This window comes from Melopsittacus undulatus, chromosome 3, assembly GCF_012275295.1.
Source record: "Melopsittacus undulatus isolate bMelUnd1 chromosome 3, bMelUnd1.mat.Z, whole genome shotgun sequence".
NCBI classification, from domain to species: domain Eukaryota; kingdom Metazoa; phylum Chordata; class Aves; order Psittaciformes; family Psittaculidae; genus Melopsittacus; species Melopsittacus undulatus.
This window is the reverse complement of record NC_047529.1, coordinates 106,776,712-106,800,590: the sequence shown is the minus strand read 5'-3', so window position 1 is coordinate 106,800,590 and position 23,879 is coordinate 106,776,712. Positions and strand designations below refer to the sequence as shown.

Here is a 23,879-nt window from a genome sequence, read left to right as displayed (position 1 = left end):
TTCCAAGTTTCCATTCAGCTGTGGCGAGTGCATTCTGAGAAACTTTGCAATATTTACCTAAGTTAGAAACTAATGCTAAGTTAGAACATTTCAACTGCCCATAGGCAAAACCTTCTAGGTAAAAGATATCCAGCCATACTCCTATCACTGCTCGTCATACTTCATACAACCTGCATGTATGATGAGTTGGCAAATAAGGCTAACAAGAAGTCAGAATATAAAAGATGTGCTTACCTCCAGAAGTGATAAAAGAGCAAAGGAACATTTAACCCCAGTGTGAGCCACTCCTGAGCGCACAAAAACATTATGCAGAAAAGACTATGGATAGAGTACTCCGGCAACACCAGCTAAAAAGAAAGGAACAGAAATAAAAGCTGTTTGTTAGTAAAACACCTCTTTTAATCAATTAAGCAGTTTTCCAGAAAACAAACCGTCTCTGCAAGTCACCTGTCTGTCCCTAGACATGCCTCAATTGACAGACAGCTTTGCTATGAGCAATGAGTACAAGATGCAGTACCAGATTCTAAACATGGCTGTACTCCACAGGCTGCTACCACTTACAGAACCATTTGTGAGAATAAAACAATGTCTGTAAAAGACTTCTTAGAGAACAAAGTTTCATTACTGAAATATTCTGAAAGGAAATAATAAAGTTATTACTGAAGCTTCACTTTTACACTGGAGCAGCATCCTTAGAAAAATGAAAGGCTGTTTCTATCACTTTAATGTGTTATATGCACCCCAAAGAGATAAAATCCATTACCAAGTCAGCACTGCAAGCTATAACCCACTAAGACAGGAATCTCACTTCCTTAGTAAATCCATGGCTCCCCACACTACTTGTTTCAGACCCAGGATGATTCTTCCTATTAAAAGAGAAAGTGAGTAGGCAGTTGGCAGAAGCAAAATTTATGTGCTGTTGATTCAGAGTAGTTATTTCTAAAAGCATTTTGCCTTTTTTTCCCACTGCTTTCCTATTTCTTAGCTGGCTTTCTTCTCTTGTTTTATTCCAATGCCTTTTCTCAAAAACCTCTATTCCTTTTCTTCCAGCAGTACATATTTCTCAAAGCTGGACAATCTCATACACAGTTCATCTGCATCCCTTGCTGCACCTTGGAGCCACATCAACCAAAGTTAAATTACAGAAAGCATCTCAGTGGCTTCTCAGATGTGCATTCATTTTCATCTGGCAAGTAATTAATAGAGCCCTATTTTTTAAAACAATGTAAAACCTACTGTATGGCTACCCCTAATGTCTACCTACTCCCATACAGCTGTGTTGCAATGAGTTCCATCTTCTTGGTACTATGAGTCTTTCCACCTCACATGGAATGTATTTTTTCACTTTCATTTAACTTTACTACTCGAAGTATTTAACATATTTGGGTATCTCTATGTCTACACCTTCAACTTCTACATTCTCAAAAGCTTATCTTATGTGGATGACAAATCGTAATACAATTACGTAGTTCAGATTCCAGATGGTAGCTATTTATCACTGCTGGATTTTATTTCTTCTTTCATTTTTAGAATGTGATTTACAAGATTACTATAACCTTTCCCCAAAGAATGATTCATCTTCATCACAAATTGCAGACAAGAAAGATCTTCACAATGTACATCTACCCATTAAGCATCACAACACTTAAAAGCATGTTACATTAATTATCACATATTTGATTTCTGATTCCAACACAATCCACAAAGTTAGCAGGAACACAAGCCTGGTGCCTGGTCAGTGGGCTGGCTGGTAATAACAGGGAAGGAAACCCATGGTGAAAATTTATGCAGAGATTAAAAACCAAACCAAAAGATCTGCTGTGAAGCCAGAAAGGAAACAAAGAACAAAGGAAGCCATGGACTCTCAGAAACAGACTCACTTCCAAGTCACTTCCTGGTATAAATTAAGTCTCCATATGCTTTGACAGAACAATAAATGAGTCACTTATGTCTCTTCATCCTTTTCTTTGAGGGATATTTTCCTGTGGACATAAATTGCTGATCACAGTTTCTGAAGAGAATTTGTGCAAAGTTGCAAAGGAAGCCCAGCCTTCGAAGCCAATTACTGTTTATACTCAGGTGACTTACCTAAGAGACCAAACCTAAAAGAAGGATAGAGAATTTAAAATATGAAGTGTAGAACAGCACTAACAGCAAGGATTGTGAAGAAAATTAGACTGAGTAACTAAATAACTGAAAAATAATGCTGCCTCTGTTCTTGGCTGTAAGATTCATCTTGCAGTTTGACACAATGTACTTCCAACAATGGAAACTCTTGATCAACTTTAACACACAAAGGATTTGGCTCCTGGAGAGAAGGAAGCTGGCTCAGAAACAAGCAACAGTCAATCCTTGCTGTTCCCACTGAGGTAGTCAACAGCAACGCTGATTTCTGAGATACAGATAGCTCTGCAGTAGGAATTCAGCTGAAGTCTTCAGCGTGACCAGCAGGTTGAAGGATGTGATCCTGCCCCTTTACTCTGCTCTTGTGAGACCTCACTTGGAGTATTGTGTGCAGTTCTGGTGCCCTCAACATAAAAAGAATATGGAACTGCTGGAACAAGTCCAGAGGAGGCCACGAGGATGATCAGGGGACTGGAGCACCTCCTGTATGAAGACAGGCTGAGAAAGTTGGGGCTGTTCAGCCTGGAGAAGAGAAGGCTGCATGGAGACCTCATAGCAGCCTTCCAGTATCTGAAGGGGGCCTACAGGGATGCTGGTGAGGGACTGTTCATTAGGGACTGTAGTGATAGGACAAGGGTAATGGGTTGAAACTTAAACAGCAGAGGTTTAGATTGGACCTAAGGAAGAAATTCTTTACTGTGAGGGTGGTGAGGTACTGGAATGGGTTGCCCAGGGAGGTTGTGAATGTTCCATCCCTGGCAGTGTTCAAGGCCAGGTTGGATGAAGCCTTGGGTGATATGGTTTAGTGTGAGGTGTCCCTGCCCATGGCAGGGGGGTTGGAACTAGATGATCTTAAGGTCCTTTCCAACCCTAACTATTCTATGATTCTATGATTCATTCCTCAAAGAGCATACAAAGATGTCAGATGGTAAACACGTTGAGCTGTAACCAGTACACTTCTATTTTGAACCAGGAACACTCCGATTCAGATAACGATCTCTGCTTTCTGACACAGCTCAAGATGAAATCTTGAGATGGTTAGAAAACATGGCACTGGAGGAAAAACTGGCAAAGCAGCACAGTTCTTAAGGGCTGCAACTTGGTCATTTTGAGTCCCAATCTAAGGAGTGGCATTACAAGTTTATCACCAGAAACTCTGCTGGCTGACATTTACCTGTGGAAAAAATACAGGAAAGCCTGAAAAGGAAGTCAGCTTCTAGACCAAAAGGCTGCTAATCAGAAACACCTTTTGCTATAAGCAAGGGAAAGAAACTACCATACATTTCTAAGTTTTGCTTTGATATGTACAGTTAAATAAATAGCTGTATCAGTAAATATTCAAAATCCTTATTCAAAATCCATCAACAGCATTTAAAATGTAAAATCTTAGGTAGATAACATACTCATATCATTGCCATCTCCCTTTAAATGCTCAATACGTCCTCATACAAAGCAGTACACACACACATGCCTGTGTAGACAGATTCTTCCTCCCTAATTCCAAAGAAAATAAGTAGGCTTTGCTGTGCATAGACTTCAAGGTTCAGCTGAAGCATGGAAAAAGAAGCACTGAAGCTAAGCACCTGTCAGCAGCTTCTTTACATTTATAGGAATACAAAGACCTCTGTAGATTGCAACTGCAGGAGGCCATCTCTTGGGAAGCTCAGTCCTAAATCATTTTATTCAGCTTCCTATTTCCTATATATATTCTGTTGGTCTTACACAAAAGATAAATCAATCTTTTTATGACAGTACTTTTCCTCCTTATTCTGTTTATTGCAGATGGATACATCCTCAAATCTGATTTTGCTTTCACAGAACATATGTATCATTTTTACACGGAGTGACTCTTACTCTTTGGCCAATGAAAAGGGCATATAACATAACTCACAGAAACTAAAACTGGGAAGATATCATAGCAGGAATAGTAACCTCCCTTCACCAGTGCTATTAAATTTTCATGCTTAGAAAAATCAATCTGCAATTGAATCAAATGATTTTCACAGTCACTGTTAAGCCACTGCAATGTCAAGATCTCTAGCAATTTGCTTAGTGTGCTACTCGAGTGCAACACAGTAATTCTTGCAGAATTGTTGGTTTTCCCCCAAAAGACTGAGTCCATATCATTCTCTATCTCTGCATGTCAGCCTCCATACCGTAATCACAGATTCAGCACCATACCCAGAAATTGCTAGCCATGAGACACTCTACCCTTGCCAGGGTTTCAGAGTTCTCATTACACTGTTAGGGGCAGAGACATGGGGATAAATATATTCAGACTCTATAGATTCCACTGGAGCTAGTTTATGACTAGGGTATTTTAAGCTTTGTCATAGGACAAGCAGTAACTTTAACAAGAGTCAGAGGAAGATAAGGTCTTTATGGGACACTCATCAAGAGTATCTAGAAATATTTCTGTACTGCAGAGCCTATTGGAAGTCATAAGGGCCAACAGGTAAAGAGGTTATGAAACTTAAAAAAGGCTTTTCCCCTATAAGACCTGCAGGGCACCAGCACAATTCGGAAGGTGCCCTGTCCTTGGAAGGCACATCATTAAGGCAGATGTGCTCTGATCTTATAAGCATTTCTCCTCTGTGAACTGTTCTTTTCCACTCACTAGGGACCAGGAGACAGCTTCACAACCTTTCTTTTTTTTAATGTTAATTCAGAATCAGTAACAGAAGCTGGGTTAGCAACCCCAGAGTGAGAACTTCTCTAATTTTCACAACACTGACGGGAAACAGGGTAACAGATGCTTTCTTATCCTACCCCAACTAGTGTGTTTCAAACACAACCAGCCAGGATGCCCCGCAGCTGGGTTATTCCAAGAACTCATGCCATCTTTGTCTACTCATCCAAAACTGGTGAGAATGACAATTAGCACCACAGCAGTTCATTAGGATCTAGGAATCCAGCCCCTCATTTCACAGGCAGGTCTACGATGCAGAAATCTCAGGTATCATAAAAAGAAGTTCAGCCATCTGCACATCACAGGAAGGGCCCACAGGCCTTCTCCTGGGGGTCTGCCTAAGATTGACAGTTTCATAAATGCTGAAAACTAAGTGTTCACTGAAGTGCTGTTTCCATATCTGGCACGTAAAGACTGTTAGTCTGAGGAAGCAGATTTGATATAGTGCAGGCATGGTAAAGACAATACCTGCCCTGCTATTCTAACGGCTTTTTTGAAAACATCAGCATCTAAATGCAAGGTAGGACCTTTAACTCCCAGCAGAAACATTTAATAGGTATGATGCTAAATCATTGTACTTTATTTTTAGGTATTATATGACTTTTTGTAATTGCATAGTGGTTTTATAGGGTTTGCTCCTGACTTAAATCCACAATGAACATTCTGCCAAACACAACACTGACATTTGATTTAACCCCTATTTCTTCAGTTTTATTAAAATGTAAATATTTACTTTATTGCATACCAAATTAGAACAAATATAGTGCATTAGCAAGTCAAATTTTGCCAATATCTTCAACACAGCTCTGAGGAACAGATGCATAAATTACATTACCCAAAGCAGCTGAGAAGTACACTGCTCTCAGAAGTACATTCCAGGCAACAGTTACTCATGTACATTTTTGCTGCATTTTTAGCCTTATTCTGCTGTTACTTGTGATATTCTGATACTGGAAGGACATATGTTTACGTATCCTCCAGAAGAGTACTGGAAGAAGCTGAATTGTAAAGCAAGAGGTCATTTATGACAGGGTGATACTCTGTTTGCCACTTTTAACTACTGAATAAACATTTAAGAGATGAGATTAACAGCAAAATACAGTTGGTTAACCTGAAATAGTTTTATACATAAATATTTTCATGAGTAATAGTATTATGAATAACCATATGTATCTCCATTCAAAGGATATTTCAATTGCCACCAGACAGTGCACTGGCAAATATTACTTCCTCCCTGCAGTAAGGACCAAACTATGACTGAGTCTTAAGTGTGAACTCCTCACTCTTGCAATAGCTTTGTGTTTTTCCCCTTATGAGCTACCCCTGCTTTAAACACTTGTGCAGGCACAGCAGGATATGACTTTTCATTCTCCTTAGGTAAGCACACAGACATTCTCAGGTAATGACTGCTAAAAATACCAGTTGTTATGTTCTAACTTTTGAAAAGTGCTGAATTTGGGAACTTGTAAATTTGACTAAAATTAGTGCTGGCACAATGCACATCATAAAAGGAATGTCAGTAGTGAACGGATTGCCTGCCAGAAATATTCTACTTCCTTTAAACTCTAAAGTCCTATCTTGAGTACTTTCTTTCCAGATATGATACTCTGTACAAGGACAAAAGGGATTTTGTTAGTTATTTTTATTGCAATAGTAGTACTTTTCTAGTAAATATGAACTCAATATATTCACAGTAAAATAAGAAGTGTGAAGAAGAGATGTTGCTTCACTGGAGGTAGTACATTTATGGGATTAATTGTGCAGAAACTGTAAATACTGCTGGCTCTTTGGTCCCAGTTACACCGTCAGTTCTGCAAAACAGCTACTGTGCCAAGTTCTACTCTTTGTCATGAAATTAAAACTATGTGGGTACCCAAGAGACTAATTGAATAGGGCACACCCCCATTTTATCCCATTTGGCACTTCATAGATAATAAATGCAACAAAAGAGTAGGCAGAAAAGACAGGAAAGAGAAGCTTTTAGACACTCTGTACAGAGTTTCCTATCAGAGTGCAAAAAAAAGGAAAACGCAGCCTGGCAACAACAGCATGGAAGGCCTATGTTTTGTCCGTACTGCAAATTAATTGCAAGATTATGGGAAAATTATGATGTCCCTCATGTGTCCAGATGCAAACAAAACCTCTACATAGTACGATTCACTATTAGTTTAACTCCATCCTCTTTCAAGCAGAAACCAATTAAATCAACACAAAGCTACTAAAAATATATTATATTTCAGTTAAAAATACTTGTTTTTCTTGCATCCTCACTTCCCCATCAAGCTACATTCTTCTTTCACTTGTGCAGCATATAGACAGCCCTGCTGTTTACATGAACAGCGTATTTACTGTTCTCATATCTCATGCCTCTTTGACTAACAAGAGATGCTGTACCAAAATTGGCTAAAAACCCCTCATTCATAAGTCAGGATTTCTATAAACTAAAATTATGTATTAATACATTTTAGCTAACTTCAAATTTTATCCTGGGAGTGTAAAGTTCTCTTTTCTAATATAAAAATACCTTTGTGTCAGAGCCACTGTGAAGGGCAGAAAAAAAGTTGGCTTTGTCATCTAATAGCTTTTTAGCAATTTTCAAGTAAGTACTGAAGTACACGTCTACCAATTTTATGTTTCTCACACACGCACTCAGAGTCTAAGGTACTTTTAAAAGGCCTAATAACTTCAAGCAAAGGAGAACTTCAAACAAAAGAGAACTTAAAAGGATTTAGTTTTCTGAGAGATACTGTAATTACAGCCCAAGAACAGTTCAAGTCCTGACAGAATGCATGCAAACTTACATTCTATAAAATATGCAATCCTGCAGAATGCTTTAGAAGCACCAATATCCTTTATTCCAATGCCTGCATGCAAACTCTAGACTTTCTTCTGAGCCAGCTTAGGAGCTAATTATGTGTACATATGTATATCAGGGGGGTATAGCTCATACTCATTATAATGTTGACAAAGGTCTATTTCATCTTATTGTCTGTGGTTATTAGGATTTCTGTAGAGCAAGTATCACAAGACTCTAAGCATACCACACAAGATAATTTTACTCCCAACAGTCATCAATTGGACTATAGTAGTTTAAGTCTCTCTCCAGACTGCGCTGGATTTGAACAGCTGCTGTATAGATTAAAGACTACATGCAAGTATTAACTCAATGAACCATCAGAGCCCTCAAAAAACCAGAAAACACATTTTTGGCTTCAATTAAAAAGAAAAAAATCAAACTATACTTGCTAACAAGAAAGTTAACAACATAGCTAAGAAGAAAGCTCTCTGGAAACAAGATTCCTATCATCAGATCAGCTGTACAACTTTTCCTTTCTGGCCACATACATGAGCATATACAAATACTCTTCGTATTATTACCATGTGGGCTTTGTAGCACCTGGCACAATAAGGCTTTATCCTTTATCTGAGTCTGGAAGCACTGCTTAAAACAAACACTAATGAAAACATAACAGAAAAGGAGAGCCAAATCTTGCTGAAAGGAATCTCTGGCTAAAGCACAACAGAGCCTTTAAAAGATCAAAGTATCCATCTAAGGAAATAAAGAATGCAATTAAAAGAGGGGTAAAACACAAGATAGAAGAATATCCACCTAAAGACAACAAAAGCAGATTTGCTTCTGTATTGTACTCTTATTCCAGAAAGAAAACTAACAGAACAGCCTGAAACCACCTTTTTGAATTTACTGCAAAGTCTTACATGATCATGTTAATTTTGAGTATCTGTGGTCCAAATAACAGATTGTATGTTTAAAAGTGTACAAAAAGGATTTCTGAACAACTGTCTCATATTCATATTACCAGGCCAATTAATAGAAAGTTCAGATCTTAATAAAACTATCAATGTGATCAGATCAAAATGTACCCCAGCTTCATGAAAGGACATACAAGTCACCTTCCTTTATGACACAGTCCTCAGGCAGTAATGGCTAAAAACAAAGGGAAGAAAATTATTTTCCAGGACTAAAGCATTACTAGAGCAAGTGAAGTGCTATGAAGGCATGTGCCGAATCGTCTAATCGACAAATTCTGAGTTTCACTGGAAATTTCTACACAAATTCAGTCATATTTGGTCCTAACCACCACAATGCACTACACAGTTTTTATTTAAATGATAACAAATTCAAACTCATATCTAAGTCCAGGCCTATTCCACATGGGTTTATGCTAGAATATCAATACGTTTCTCATCTGAGAGCAATAAGCAGAGATTGTTCCAACCTGTCAATGTCAAAGAGAGACTGAGCATGCCCACAGAGGGCTATCAAAGTCACTTTTGTTGTTACTTGATCTTAGAGATGAATGATAAGCATGAATACCAAACTTGAAGTCAAACCCTTCCTAAATCAGGGCATGTTCAGAAAGCTTTTCGATATAAACCAACTCTATTGCACTGAGTCTCAGGGAGATACTGAATAACTACCTGGGTACCTGCCATATGTTTTCTACACACAGTTCTATACTCATTCTTCAGTGGTTATCCACAGTGTCTCTTCATTAGGTTTTATGCCCCCAGTCACTCAGTAGGAAGGGTCTCCTGACAGTTTCCCTGCTGCCCAGATGTGATTAGTCAAAACTCAGCAGTTTTATCGTATTGAAGAGGTATGAAAAGAGAGACCATTAGATACATCAAGAAATACAATGTGTACTGAGAAACCAGTAACAATGATAAACTCTTTGGTCTCTAATGCGAGTGGACAAAGTTCATGGGCTCTATCACTGTAACTGTTAATGGGAAAAACATCACACAGTGCTATTTTTCATCCCATTTGTGATCTTTGTTACAGCAGCAGTTTATCAGTACTCTGGAAGCATCAGCTTCTTTGTCCTGCAAAGCAGAATACCATGGCTATATTCCCACAGTCAAAAAATACCTTATGGCTAGACTAAAAATTCTGGTTTCTTCTCAGATGACACAAGATGCACACCACTTCAAAAATTCATTGTGATTATACATCACATTTGCTAAATTTGCTTATATAACCCTACATTAAGTGTTTTAATGAACCATGCTATAAGATTACAGGAGTACTCTGCTAAAGACTATCAGCCTGTAGACTGGCTAAAAGAATGTCACACGTCTATAAATCCCTAAATCCATGCTGTAGCAACCAACTGACATATCCAGAAACACATACTTAAAATCCATCACATTCTCAAGCTTCCCAGTGACTGTGAGGCAGAACAATGGAAGGCACAATCATTGTAATAACCAGCAAATTTATCAAGAAGAATAGAATATGATGAGTCAACTGAGATCATCTAGACACCTGACACTTTGCAGAGGGGTATGTTCACTGTACCTGCTGCATGTAGAGAATGGCAGGAGGTACTAGTAAGTGAAGGTCTGGAAACTAACAAGGTCCAAGTACAAAAATTATTTCATATAACAATTGTCATAGTGCACACTGCTTAATCTCTTCCATCCTAAATCTGCTGCGAAAAAGAAACCGCAAAAACATATCAGCTGAATAAGCATAAATAAGGACAGACAGGGCTACTTTTTTAAAGTGCTGATTTCCCATTATATGTATCTACATACGAAGAACCACCACACTCAGAAAATACTGTTTTCATCCACTGTTAAGGAAAAGCTCAAAAGCTAACTTATTCCCTGTTGGCTGATCCAATGAGCTTAACTGAACATATCACAGGTATTTTTCAAGCTCTGGGTATGTGCATTTGACGCTGACAAATAAGCATGACAGACACAGGATCAAGCCTTACCTTCTCCCTTGGAATGCTCCATCTACAGTTGAACCTGTGGTGTTAATCCACAACCCTTTAAGCTTCTGATTACTCATGCCTCTGAATTACTTTCATACATGTAAGCACTTTTGAGGTTTTCTACAGAACATTTAAATATGGAAACACACCAAAACAAAACTGTATGCAAACACTCTGGTGTCTGGAATTATGTATTATGCTCGCTAGGGTTTTACATTTTATTGATACAGGATATCAGTTTAAATGAAATGCCTTTTATAACTGCACTCTTTTTGGTTACTTACCAAAACCTACAAAGAGAGTAAACCACAACTGTGGTGTGTATTAGGGTATACATGATGGAACAGACATTTTAAAAAACAGATTTCATTTTTGCAGAGTAGCAAAACCCACAGTAGAATCTGGTAAACCCCAGAACTATCAAATATAGAATAATTTTTCACCACTACTACCAGAGATCCAGCTCCACTGGAAGCACAATGACAGAAGTACCAAAACAGAACAAGTACTGACAACCCTCAACCTCCTACCTAAAACATTACCACTTGCTTCAAAAAATATTAGGTGAGGAGGTTTTGTTGTGTGTTAAACACCCTAGCACCATCTACTATTGCTGTTGCTACTGCTAGTATTGGAGTACTGAAGTGGCTATGTTTGGTTGTTCACGAGTGATCCCTGAAGGGTTCTTTGTCTATGTGTTTGTATTTCTCAAGACAGTTCAAGTTCATCTGAAGCAACTTTGCTATTAATGTCACCTTGCCTGTGACTAGATTTCTTGCTGCATTTGCTCTCTTCCAATCATCCCTTCAGGACTTGCAAAAAAAAACCCTCTAAAACCCCCCAAATAAAATAAAGATAAAAGGATTGAGCTCTGGCACAATATTTTCTTACACTTGCAGTTTTACAAACTTTATGCTTATCTTAACTAAAAGGCTCAATTATAGTAGAAAACCAAGCAGAAGCCTGTCTTACCTACTTAATTCACTCACAGGTAACTTCCAGTTCTGCATTTCACAAATCACTCCTACTTCAGTTTTACGGGGTTAAAAAACAAGTATTTGCTGATAATTTGAGAAAGGTCACATATTGTTCAGCAGTGTTTGGCAGGAGCACATTGAAGTTTGAAATATGTTCACTGAGCAAGAAGCAAGCTCAATCAACTCTCCTCCTTAGTAAGCATTTATCAAAGTAATTACAAAAATGACAATGCACAACATAAACACGACTTAATTTAAATTTCCTCAAATGTAAAGTAATAATATTACAGTGGCTGATTAATGAAATAGATGGTGTTTTAACCTAGGACATTCCTAACTGTCTTTAGTGCTAAAGTAATTATATCTAAAAGGAATCAGTCAGGTAGTATATGTCTTGAAAGACAACTGCAATTCTGTAATATTGCTGTCATCATTAACTGTATTTATTTTAATAATTGCATCAAATATAAGATCATAAAAATCACAGCAGATCTGTATGGCACACCTCACCTACTCCACTCCTCAGCAGGGCTAATCAGTCCTAGAAGCCCGCACTGCTGTATAGTGTACTGCTTCCAGTAGCTCAAGACAGCTCATTCACACATAGTTTGTGTACCTCTGCAGAGCATTGTAGTGTCACATAATCATATCCTGAGAAATAATGACAATTTAGCAAAAAAAGATAGCATAGACACAGACTCTACAGCATTTACCCATATCAGTGTATGTCCTACTTGAATCATGTAACACTTCCATGACACGCCATTGTCCACACAATGGAATATTCAACAGTTTACAGCACACACACAAACATAAATCTATACTATAAATCCCCCAAACACACCACAGAATGAGATACCTACATCCTTAGAGAACCTCACTTTGTACTGGCTTCAGAAAAGAAGTCCTTCCTCTCAGTTACTTCAAGGATAGAAGAGATTTCACCATGGCTATGCAAAGTTCATAGCTTCTTTATATATAATCCATCATTCCCCAGTAACCAGAAAGTTTAGGCTTTCTCCAATAACCAGGAAGTTTAGACTAACTCTAATTCAGCAGAACCATAAAAACATGGACCCATATGTACATACATGTACACATGCCAGCACCACATATATGTGCTTCACACGATTCCTACTTTTTTTAATGATATAGAAACATTTGCCCCACACCAAGCGTCAGAATATGCCTGACTACAGAACAAGTACATCCTCTCTTTTATTTTTGGAAATGTAAATAAGTTATATAAGATCTGGTGACATATCACACACCTGGTCACAATTTGTTATTATGATTCTATGATTAATCTTCTCCAAGTATTTTGGAGATAAAACCAAAAATCCATCCTTAAGAAACACTCTGCCCACTGGCAAAGATTTCTGTGACATAGGAATGTCAGATTTCTATGACAGATTGTATGCCCATTTAATAATTTCCAAGAACTCCTTCTAAAACCAGCATATAATGAAACTAAGCATATTGTTCTAGCCCACCTGTAACTTCCTTAAAAAGCAGATTCACAGCAGAACTTCAGCATTAAGTTCCAATGTCATAAATAGCAAGATACCACTGTTTCCAAAGCCTTTTAAAGGAATTTTGTCTCCAAGACACAGGAAAACAGATATGTTCCTGTTTCATAGAAACAGACCTAAAGCCACACAATGTTATAATGAGGGATATATTTAGTGCTTGCTGAAAGCATCATAGCTGCTATTTTCTTGTATAGCTGGCACTCAGTTCTCTACTGTTTTTCCCAGAGTTTTCCCCCTCAGCAAATCCTTTATACTACATAAACTAGAGCTATCTTTAGTGATTGTCAGATTGAAAGACTACAAATCTCTGTAATTATTGCACCTTCCTCTTCTTGCATATAATCTCTCAAAACAAATGTGTCCCAGAAAAAAAAACTTTGAAGAGGCTGAATCAACAAACTGCTTAAGTGAACGAGAAGCAAACCAATCCCTTACGAATAGAGCCTATAATTAGCCAAAATGCTGTCCACAGTGAAGCTGAGGCTCAATAAAAATTAAGCACTGATGCAGGCAAGGCATTCCCATGGGGCTCACGTTTATTAATACATTACCACTCACCAGTTGCTTTATGTCAAGGTAACTGGGACACTGCTTGAAGTTGGCTGGCTGACTATTTGATAAAACAGAAAGCTATTGGCAATAGTTTCTCTTATTTTCATATCCCCATTGTCATGAACAGGCCTCTTAACAGTCACATGCTCACAATGGGGCCAAACAGGAATGACTCCAGTTCTGACTGATCAAAGAAAGATACTTCCTAGATTCTGCATGCAGACACAGTTATGCCTTTGAAATCATCCCAAACCAATGCAACCTAGCACCTGCTTTCCCAAAGCCTCTAAGAATGAGGCAGGCCATCAGTTTCCTAAAACCACATCTGAATTTAGTTCTTAGCTTGATTAGGATGCAGTCAGCAGTCCACACTTCAGCGATGACCTTTTTAAGCAAAAATGCAAAATAATTTAGGTGGCTTCATTACTGCACTGCAGAAGGCAACTTATGGAAACATGAATATAGAGAATAAAATACTTTGGAACTATGATTATATCACCTTCAACAGGAGAGAGCCAGAACAATTAATGTTTATGGAAACCCTCTTTCAAGCTACTTATGAGTAACACATGAATGTATCAATCCTACAATTTATAAGCTCCTTCAAATCCCACAGAAACTGAGGCACTCCTGTGTCAAGTTAAAATAAATAGCATACCAACTTTTCTAGTAAGCTAATTAAAACCCTTAAACATTAAATATGTAGCTAATAAAATGCTTAGGTTATAAATAGTAATCCATTGTTAAAAAAATGGGGGGGTATTTCTGAAACTTGTACTAAAACAATATCAATTGGTAAGGCTATAGTATATATAGAAGTGTATATATATATATGTATATATAAATATATACTGTATATATACACCTCAAGCTGCAACTGCAAAATGATTCACTGCCTTCAAAAAGCATGTTCCAAAATGAATGGGATGATGTCCTGAAGTTTCAGTGCTGATCCAGAAATCCTCTATTATGTTAACCTTTTGTAATTTGTCTTACTCTGTTCTTACAAGGTCACCTTGATTTCCACTTCTGCAGCAGAATCCAGCTTTTTGTCCATGGAGCGCGAGGATCATTCAAAGAGAAAATGAATACATGTTGCTACTGGATGGCTTTAATTCTCATAAACTTCACAAATCCTAGGCCAGTTTATACTCACCTTTCTCAGGAGGAAGCAAATACGCTCAATATTTCGCAGCCGTTCTCTCTGTCAAAAAAAATGCAAGAAAAGGAGGAGATTCTCTTATGCTCTCAGTTACAGTGGGTCAAGATCATAATCAATGGCTGCAGGGAAGCAATTACTCTGAAACTCAAGCATTTGCTTCTCACCTACTGCTTCCAAGCCAAATGATTCTCCATTTCAAAGTCATTTTTAGATTTGTTACTGGGTGTAACAATATAAACAGGGAATTCAAGTCCATGTTAGCCTTGAGCCAGAGGCTGTAAGTTCTTTTTAAGTGAATATTTTTTGGCTCTATCCAGTAGTGCCAATCTATACCAGAGACTTGCTCTTGTATTTTTATGTACCCAGCCTCTGGTTTCAAGATAATTCTGAATGGGAAGAACAAGTACCAAGGTAGCATGGAAGTCCTTCTTCTATCACTAAGGGGTTGTCTGAATTTAACCCATTAGTGAAGAACACCTGAAATGTCCTAGAAGTACCACTTTAAACAACAGATGCATTCATAAAACTTGTAATTCACTGCAATAGAGCACTATGATTCAAAATGCTCTAAGCTTCATTCACAGAAAGAAGTCAAAGGCAGGTTTGTTTTAAATAGCTCAAAATGAAGAATTCACTAGTAAAATCAGATTTCATTCTGCATAACCCATCATTGGAGTTACTGTGAAAAATTCTACTGTTAGTTTTCTGAGGACAAAAAACCCATTCTGCCTTCTGCAGTGTAACCATCTGGTAGTATTTTCATTAAGACATGGAAAAAGATATTCTGCATGATGACCTTTTGAACCAGGTAATGTAAAATACCAATGTGAGAAAGACAAGTCTCCCTAAGCTTTTTGCTTTACAAATGTTTTAAATTTGCTCTAAGTTGGAGTTTCATTTCTATTTTCCAAAGAAATGTCTCTTTTCCTTTCCTATCCCCAAATTTAAGCCATTACAAAAATAAAACCATTGTAATTTTGAAAAGACAATGAGACAGTGGCAGCTTGACAGGCACCAGACAAATATTGTGCCTCTCTCTGATATCTGTGATCTAAGAGACTGAGAAATTTTAGATTTATTGCTACAAACATGTGAACAGACTTGTGTGGATGTGCCTGTGAAGCTGCAGAAAAATTCTTGTGTTTAGTAGGAGGTAAGTGGAGAAGGAAAGATAATTCTCTCACTTCCCTTTAGAAGGTAAGATGCTAACTGCAGCTGGCCTTGGAGAAGTTGGAAGTCTATCTTTGAACTGTAGGTAAGAGAGTGTGAATTAGGAAATCTGAATTAAATTCTCAATACTGCCATTGTTTTTGGCTCTAATTTCTTCATAATTGAGTCTTCTCTTGTCTAAAAGACTCTGTCACGAAAATATTGTGGAAGACAGATGAGTAAACAGCAGACATACTTAGAGTGCACTGAAGAAAAACTACCCCACCAAATAAATGCAATATGGACATGAGCAACTATGCACAGGGAAAACAGAAAATACATCTTCAATCAAGTGTAAGGAACACCTGCTAAAAGTATTCCTTTCATGTCAATATAAAAGTTATTAATGTGTATACTGTACAGAAGAAAGCACTCTGAGATTATTGTTTCACAGCAAGCTTCATAGAAGGGAATCAAATATCTCAACTGATCAATGAACATTTTCCTGTGTTTACTGGAATCTCTACGATAAACTTTTGATCACATCACTAATATGACTGAAACAGATTTATTCTTTTTTATCCTGGAGACCCACTCTATTAATATTTTAAAATAAGAGAAAATTATCTCCAGGAAACATCTTAGAAATTTTAGGAAGAGAACAAATTACTGAAGTTTAGTACATATAAATACCTTTTTCTTGTGTGCAGTTCTCAAGATGGGAAAATAAAAAACAGATAAAGTGAATTCAAAACCAGATTACTTCCAATTAAGTCCTGTATAAAATTTCTTCATATAATTTCTTTCTTCTGCTCTCAATCTTTGCTTGTTAGTGAACTGTAGGCAAGTCTTTTAAATTTGTAAATATCATGGTTAAAATCACCAGCTGTCTAAGGAATACCACAAATCCTCTGCTGAGTTACAAAATAAGGTTAAATGGCAAAGTAGTAGCTACTGAATTTGGCTATCATTTGCAGTAAATTAAATAACTTGGTGCTCAGTAGAGATCAAATTCAGCACCTGTCGTAATCACTGTAATTCCCACTGAGATGACAGAGAGCCAAGTTCTGCTCTCAGTGCTGGCAGTACAGATTTTATGCACGTTTAACTGTAGTCAGCTAAAATCACTCTAGATTACAGCTTTAATTAACAGAGAAATTTTCATATGCTTAAATCTGGGTTGCATTTTGGTTCATTAGGTAAAACTGAGTTTATAGTCCCAGGGTGGTATTTAACCTTTTCCATAGCAGATGCAGCAGAAAGTTCCTCTTAAAGCAGTGAATTTAGAATCTGCTACGGGACAGATAGGTCTAGGAATGTGCTTCTTATCAAATTCCTTTAAGCTTTTGACTCATTGATACAGACAGTATGGGAAAAGGTGGTCATCCCATGCTTGAACAGCGAAGCAAATGATTTCAAAAAGAAAAAGTTGTATCACAGAATGAAAAGATAAAAAGAAGGCATTAGCATCACATATATCCTTTAAATTTGAACTTCCAAATTATTTTCCTGCCTCTTTCAGCAAAAAGGAAAGCTATCAGCATAGAGAGTTGCCATCTGGCTTTCTAAGAGTGGCCTGATCAATTTTCCAAACTACATTTGAATTCACAACAAACTATGTGCATTTTCACTCATACTTTCACTGACAGCTCAGTGCATCTCTCTTTCTTTAAACAATAGCCACTGGTTGTACTCACCGCATGGACTGGGTTGCACTGGTCTATTGGGTTTTTGAAGTCTGTCCGGAGCTCATCAAAGGCGATTATCTGAAAAACAATTTTTCGAGTATTATAATGAATGCTCATTTGAACACTTCTTTTTCCTTTAGGGACTAGTTAGACACATTGTATCCCTTCCTCTCTTTCCAGAAAACATACTGGAAACTAGCTTCCCCAACAAGCTCCTTTCAGAACTAACTAGTTGAAACAAAACACAGGATACTCCTACATATGCCACATAGAAGCCAAGAAACACATGGTTACTATCACTGTAAAATCATATCTGCAGCCTTTCCAGCATCGTTGCTTTCCAGATTTCTTCCCTCTTATCAATTAGAATTCTTCTCTCAAACTTTCAAATAAACCATTCTACAAATTAATACATCTCCAGACTTGATGGAAAACATCATTAGCTGTCTAAAACACAGAGATGGATCAGATGTGTTATTCCAGGTTTAATACATAAACAACAACCCCTTTTCATTACTTGTTAAATGGACTTCAGACAGTAAATCTGAATTAGTATCAATTTAATTATTATTAAACTGCTATTTGTTAACAAGCAATCTCCTAAAAAGTTAAACCACTCCACAGGAAAATGTCCTTCCTAAATCCTGCAGGTTATAGAATCTTACTTCAGACCTCATTGATACAGAGAAGTCCTTTGATCATGTCCTTTAGTTTTCTCCACTGACGGATGGACTGAGACACACTGGTAATTACTGTCTGCTTTTAAAGTACGGCAGATAAAAGTGCCCATAAAAGTAATAATATTTGATAATGTTTTCCTGGAAGAAAACAGCTGTAATAAACCTCAGCATATTTCATGCAGAGATCTCAAAGCACAATCTTAATGTTATGTTTGTATTCTAGTAATACCTTTTCTTCTGCTTGCTCTGCCCACAGAATGAAAGCTCACTATGACAGGCACCACATCAAGAGATGTTAGAAAAGTGATTCCTTTTTAGACAATTCACAACCCAGTAAAGTACTTGCTCTCAATAAAAAAAAAATACAAGGTAGCAGTGGTGTAATTAACATATAAGCATAACTGCTCTATGACATGTTAAAGCATTCCTGTTGCCTAGCTGCCCGAAAAATACCCAACCAGCTATCATCACAGCCCTGCTGCATAAAGCACGTTCATTTTACAGATATGGAATGCAGGAGCAGAAAGCCTATCCATGATTCATATAATAATCTGGTGAGAGGCTTGAGAATAAAACCTGGAGCTATAATCCACAACTCTAAGCACCGATCCACACCCCACTTGAATGCTGCATTCATCACACTGGAGAATATTTAAAAGCAAAAGCATGGCATTTTACAAAAGCACTCTGCTGAATTGAATTTATGCAACTATGGCAAGTCAAAGTGCCAGAATAAACCACAAAGGGAACTATAAAATGTGATTATAAGTGAAGCACTTCTCCCTACATATGCACTATCTCTACAAGTTAGGAATTAGATCTGCAACAGATGTTTAGACTAAGATAAAACAGCAAATAACAGAAACTTTGAGGGGGTTAGAGTACAATTGTGAAGAGTGAGGCTCATGACACCTCTATTTAATACCTTTTAAATAGGCTTTCATGTTCTCAAACTGGGCCAACTGTTGAAGGTAACATCCTTTTGAGTCAGATGCACACACTTTTGTTTATAGTTGGGCATCAAGATCAGCACTGATAGCAAGGGAAAAGGATAGCCCTGTGACAGGTAAGAGAGCTGCCTCTGTTCCTAGCTCTGCCACTGATTTACTTAGGGATCCTGTGCACCTCTCCCTTGAATTCTCTTCGCTTCACTGCACTGGTACCTACACACATAGCTTTAAGACAGAAAACTGTTACGAGCTTTGAGAGATGACTATTTGTAATAATATACAGTGGTAACAGCTTTTCCTTCTGTTGTAAATGTAGAGATGAGCTGAAACATGCTGTGCTCTTTTTTTTTGGTAGTCAGGAACAGAAACTTGGAGTTTGAGATAATAATGAAATGAGAGCCAATACAATATCCAGCTAGTGAGGGAAGATTTATCTGAGCCAACAAAATGGGGAACCCAAATGTTGAAACTCAAAGATGGATCCCCTTCAACAAGTCCAGGAAAGCCCCTGAAGATTCAGTGAATGCTGACAGGATGATAACCCTGAAGTGTGTTTAGATGAAGAGCTAGGTTGCTCTGAAAGACGGAGTCATTAAGGCAGGGCCCTGTTGAGATAGCCTGAACTATTGCAGCTAAGTCTCGAAGAAATCCTAAATGGCAGCTTTGGAAACAGATTAGACCCAAGCTACATATTTACATTTCCCAATTTTTTTGCTTTCTCTTTTTTCATGAGCATTCCCAACTTAGTAGTCAAAACCCTACTCTAAATTTGCTGTCATGCAAGTTATTTTATGCTATACTTGCATTATATCTAAGCACACTGAAATAAATCTGACAGTATAAAGCATATTATTTTTATGTAAATGTAAATACTATACCAGTAAGTGTAAATACTATAGTCTCACAGACAAACCTCTGGGGATGCCTGCAAATTATGACAATGCTAAGAGACATTCCCACTACACCTTCAAGAAACAGACTGATGTGTGTATCAAGCACACAGGACTGGAGGAAAATTTCTTGATTAGAAATTACAGTGCTTCTCTGGAAGGAGTCTGACAGAAACAAATCCTCCTCAATTTTAACACATTATTTCATAAAAGTTCTGTAATAGTTTGTATTTTGTTAAATCTGCAGGAATCCAGTGATGACATAGAGGTATTTATTTTCACCTATGAAAAAGTGCATTCCTATTTCTCAGTCACAATAAAAACTTTACAGGGTAACGTTAGGCAGGCTCACAATTAAAAGGAATGTAAAGAAACACACAAAGTTGAGGGGGCATGTTTCATTGTGGGTTTTTTTTGCATTTTGTTTTGTTTTTTATTTTTTTAATCTCACAGTGTTGAGTGTCCTAATTTTAAAGCTGAAATTGAGAAAGATGTAGCTTCTTAAGACTGGCAGTTGCTGACAATACAATACATAACTGTGCAACAAATTATACTGTATTACTGAAAATCAGGCTGGGTTGTGCTGCAGTGTGGTGTACATCATTAATTAGGGAGCATCTTCCACTTTCAATTACAATCAGCTTTCTGCAGCAGTTAATGGCCTAGGGTTGGCCAGAGTTGTCATTTTCTCCACAAAAACCAAAAAACTACTTGCCTCCATTGAGTATTTCACAGTGCTTTCATAGGAGGTGCAGTGTTCTGGCTATATTCTGGAGAAACAACCTTCTGCCTGTTTCCATTTCAGTTGGATGCATTATAGCTACTTGTTTCCCATACATCAGCTGCTCAGAGTTGCTGAATGCCCTGGGATACCATTCAGGTATGCTCAAGGTCTGTTTCACCTCTGAAAGTGCCATACTTGTCAGCATCTTGACAGAGCAGTTCATTTCAACACAAGCAATATAATAGATCCCAGTCAAAGCACTTCACCATACAAATTATTTATCCATCTAATAAAACTAAAGGTTTATAAAAACACTGCTTGCATTCCCTGGTGATTCATCTTCATACTTGAACATATTTTATAAATCATTTGATATATTTTAGCTACCTAATTTGATCTAGGATGGCAATTAAGACTACAAAACATACATAGGCATGGACATCAGCAACCTCATCTCTCCAAAGGCCACACATTAAAGAAACTGTTCCAAAGAAAAATGACTAGCCTCTACTCACAAAGCTAAACAGACAGCATTTGGAAACATGTGCCAGGGACCAATCTTAAACAGAGGAGAAACTTATCTCTATTAGTACATATTAACATTGTACACAGATTCATTGAAAGAGAGTAAGAATCATTTGCTATTTAGAATCAAAGAACCATAGAATAGTTAGGGTTAGAAAGGACCTTAAGATCACCTAGTTCCAACCCCCCTGCCATGGGCAAGGACACCTCACACTAAACCATATCACCTAAGGCTTCATCCAACCTGGTCTTGAACACTGCCAGGGATGGAGCATTCCCTACCTCCCTGGGCAACCCATTCCAGTACCTCGCCACCCTCACAGTAAAGAATTTCTTCCTTAGATCCAATCTAAACCTCTGCTGTTTAAGTTTCAACCCGTTACCCCTTGTCCTATCACTACAGTCCCTAATGAAGAGTCCCTCACCAGCATCCCTATAGGCCCCCTTCAGATACTGGAAGGCTGCTATGAGGTCTCCACACAGCCTTCTCTTCTCCAGGCTGAACAGCTCCAACTTTCTCAGCCTGTCTTCGTATGGGAGGTGCTCCAGCCCCCTGATCATCTTCGTGGCCCTCCTCTGGAATTGTTCCAACAGTTCCATGTCCTTTTTATATTGAGGACACCAGAACTGCACACAATACTCCAAGTGAGGTCTGACGAGAACAGAGTAGAGGGACAGGATTACCTCATTTGACCTGCTGGTCATGCTCCTTTTGATGCAGCCCAGGATACAGTTAGCTTTCTGGGCTGCAAGAGCATTTACCTAGGAACTTCAAGAACTAAAACCACCAAGTTCTCTATTTGCAAAGCTATATCAGAAGAAAAAAGCATCAGGTTGAACAGTACTTATGATTACAGCAGAACGTGCCCAAGGATTGACAAGGCCATGGATGTTGAACTACCTTCTGACTTACGGAGCTTTCCCTATGATTCTACATTGCAAAACACTGCAGGAAGTTTGTTCTGCCACTGTGCTAGCCATACTTTTGTCTGTTTACAGAAGTGCACTTGTGGGTGTCATCCACCTAATAAAACTAAAGGTTTATAAAAACACTGTTTGCATTCCCTGATGATTCACACCATCTGCAAATCTCAAAATTCCAAGTGTAAGTCAGCTAGGAGCTTGCCCCAGTTTCAGCACATACCAAACAGATGAGATTGTGATAACAATGAATGTTTCAGTACAGCTATAATTGCAATTATATTTATAAAATTCATTTTTATTTTCTGCACTCTCTGTGCTCATCTTTCCAGACAATAACAGCTTTGAATAACAAAGTGTTCACAAGATTGAACCTGAATTTTGTTTTTTTTTTGCCTATGTGTATGCATCCATCAAACTGAAAATTTCACCTCTTAATGGTGGATATGAATGATTGTCTCTCATTTTTAAGGGAGATGCGTTATGTTTTTGAAACCATTGAGCTCTCACAGAAATATATTTTAATTAACAATATGATGTTTTAGGGTGGTAGTGGAGTGGGTGTGAATTCAGTGACAGCAAAGAAGTTGGATATCTCTGCTTATTGGCATCTCAGAAAAGACAAGATAAAACAGAACTTGTTGACAACCACACAAACCACATTATAGAACAGTAACACTTAACATATGTTTCCTTGCTACCACACTGTCAATGCACCACAATCCCATCTTGAACAAACTGTCTTTAATGGTTCATTTAAAGAATTTCCCTACGCCTCTATACTCGTAGGCAACTTTCACAGCACCCATACCAGCAGTTCATACACTGTCTGCAAGTCAGCATGTGGACAGAAGCTGGACAAGGTTAGGAACATTCCGTGCTTCTAAATTTCATGCCTGTCCATCAACAGCTACATATAGACATATTGATTATGTTTGGGGAAGTGCTGAACATATATGATGGTTGAATCACGTTGATGCAAGGTGGGCAAATATTAAAGTTTGTTGAGAGAAACAGCAACTAATACAATGTGAGAGAGAGGGTCAGTCAGGTAAGAACGAAAAAGAATCTGAAATGGAAGATAAATCACTGCCTTGACACAATGGAGTAAAGGAAGCCCACAGGAAGATGCAGAGAACAGTGACATTGACAAAGTGACAGACTGAGAACAATTTTTGCTAGCCAGTTCTTATCTTGATGTGATATGTGTGTGCAGAAGAAATTTAGCTATGTGGTTGGTGAACATTTGTTCAAGATGGTGGTTCCTCTTCCATCTTATTCTTCTGGTTGAACTGATGTGGTTCATGGTACCAAGCATGAAAGATTATTTTAAATTGCATGGATAGATAGGCAACCTACACCTCAGAAGCCAAAAAATTTTATCCCTTTTGTCATATTTTATACCTCATTTATATCCTTTTGTTAAACATCTCCTATTTTAAAAGGTAAAAAGGCTTAAAACTTGGTTTTCATCATACCTGCCACGTAATTCAATAGTTTCCCAGGCCCACATGTCTGAAATGCTGGTTTTGATGAGAACTTTAACACTACAGCCAAATAAAGTGCAGACAG

At 37.8% G+C, this 23,879-nt stretch overlaps 1 protein-coding gene across 2 annotated transcripts in view; it reads right to left on the bottom strand.

Annotated features, from left to right (window-relative positions):
- CNIH3 (cornichon family AMPA receptor auxiliary protein 3) overlaps positions 1-23,879 on the bottom strand; it is a 41,895-nt gene that overhangs the window by 4,473 nt on the left and 13,543 nt on the right. The window contains exons 2-4 of one of the 2 annotated variants that reach the window (XM_005151866.3): positions 17,627-17,695; positions 14,775-14,822; positions 235-347 (exon numbers count right to left, since the gene is read on the bottom strand). In XM_005151866.3, coding sequence (XP_005151923.1) covers positions 235-347; positions 14,775-14,822; positions 17,627-17,695 — 230 coding nt within the window. The remainder of the gene's footprint in view (positions 1-234; positions 348-14,774; positions 14,823-17,626; positions 17,696-23,879) is intronic. The other variant, XM_031051628.2, reaches the window with a different exon arrangement.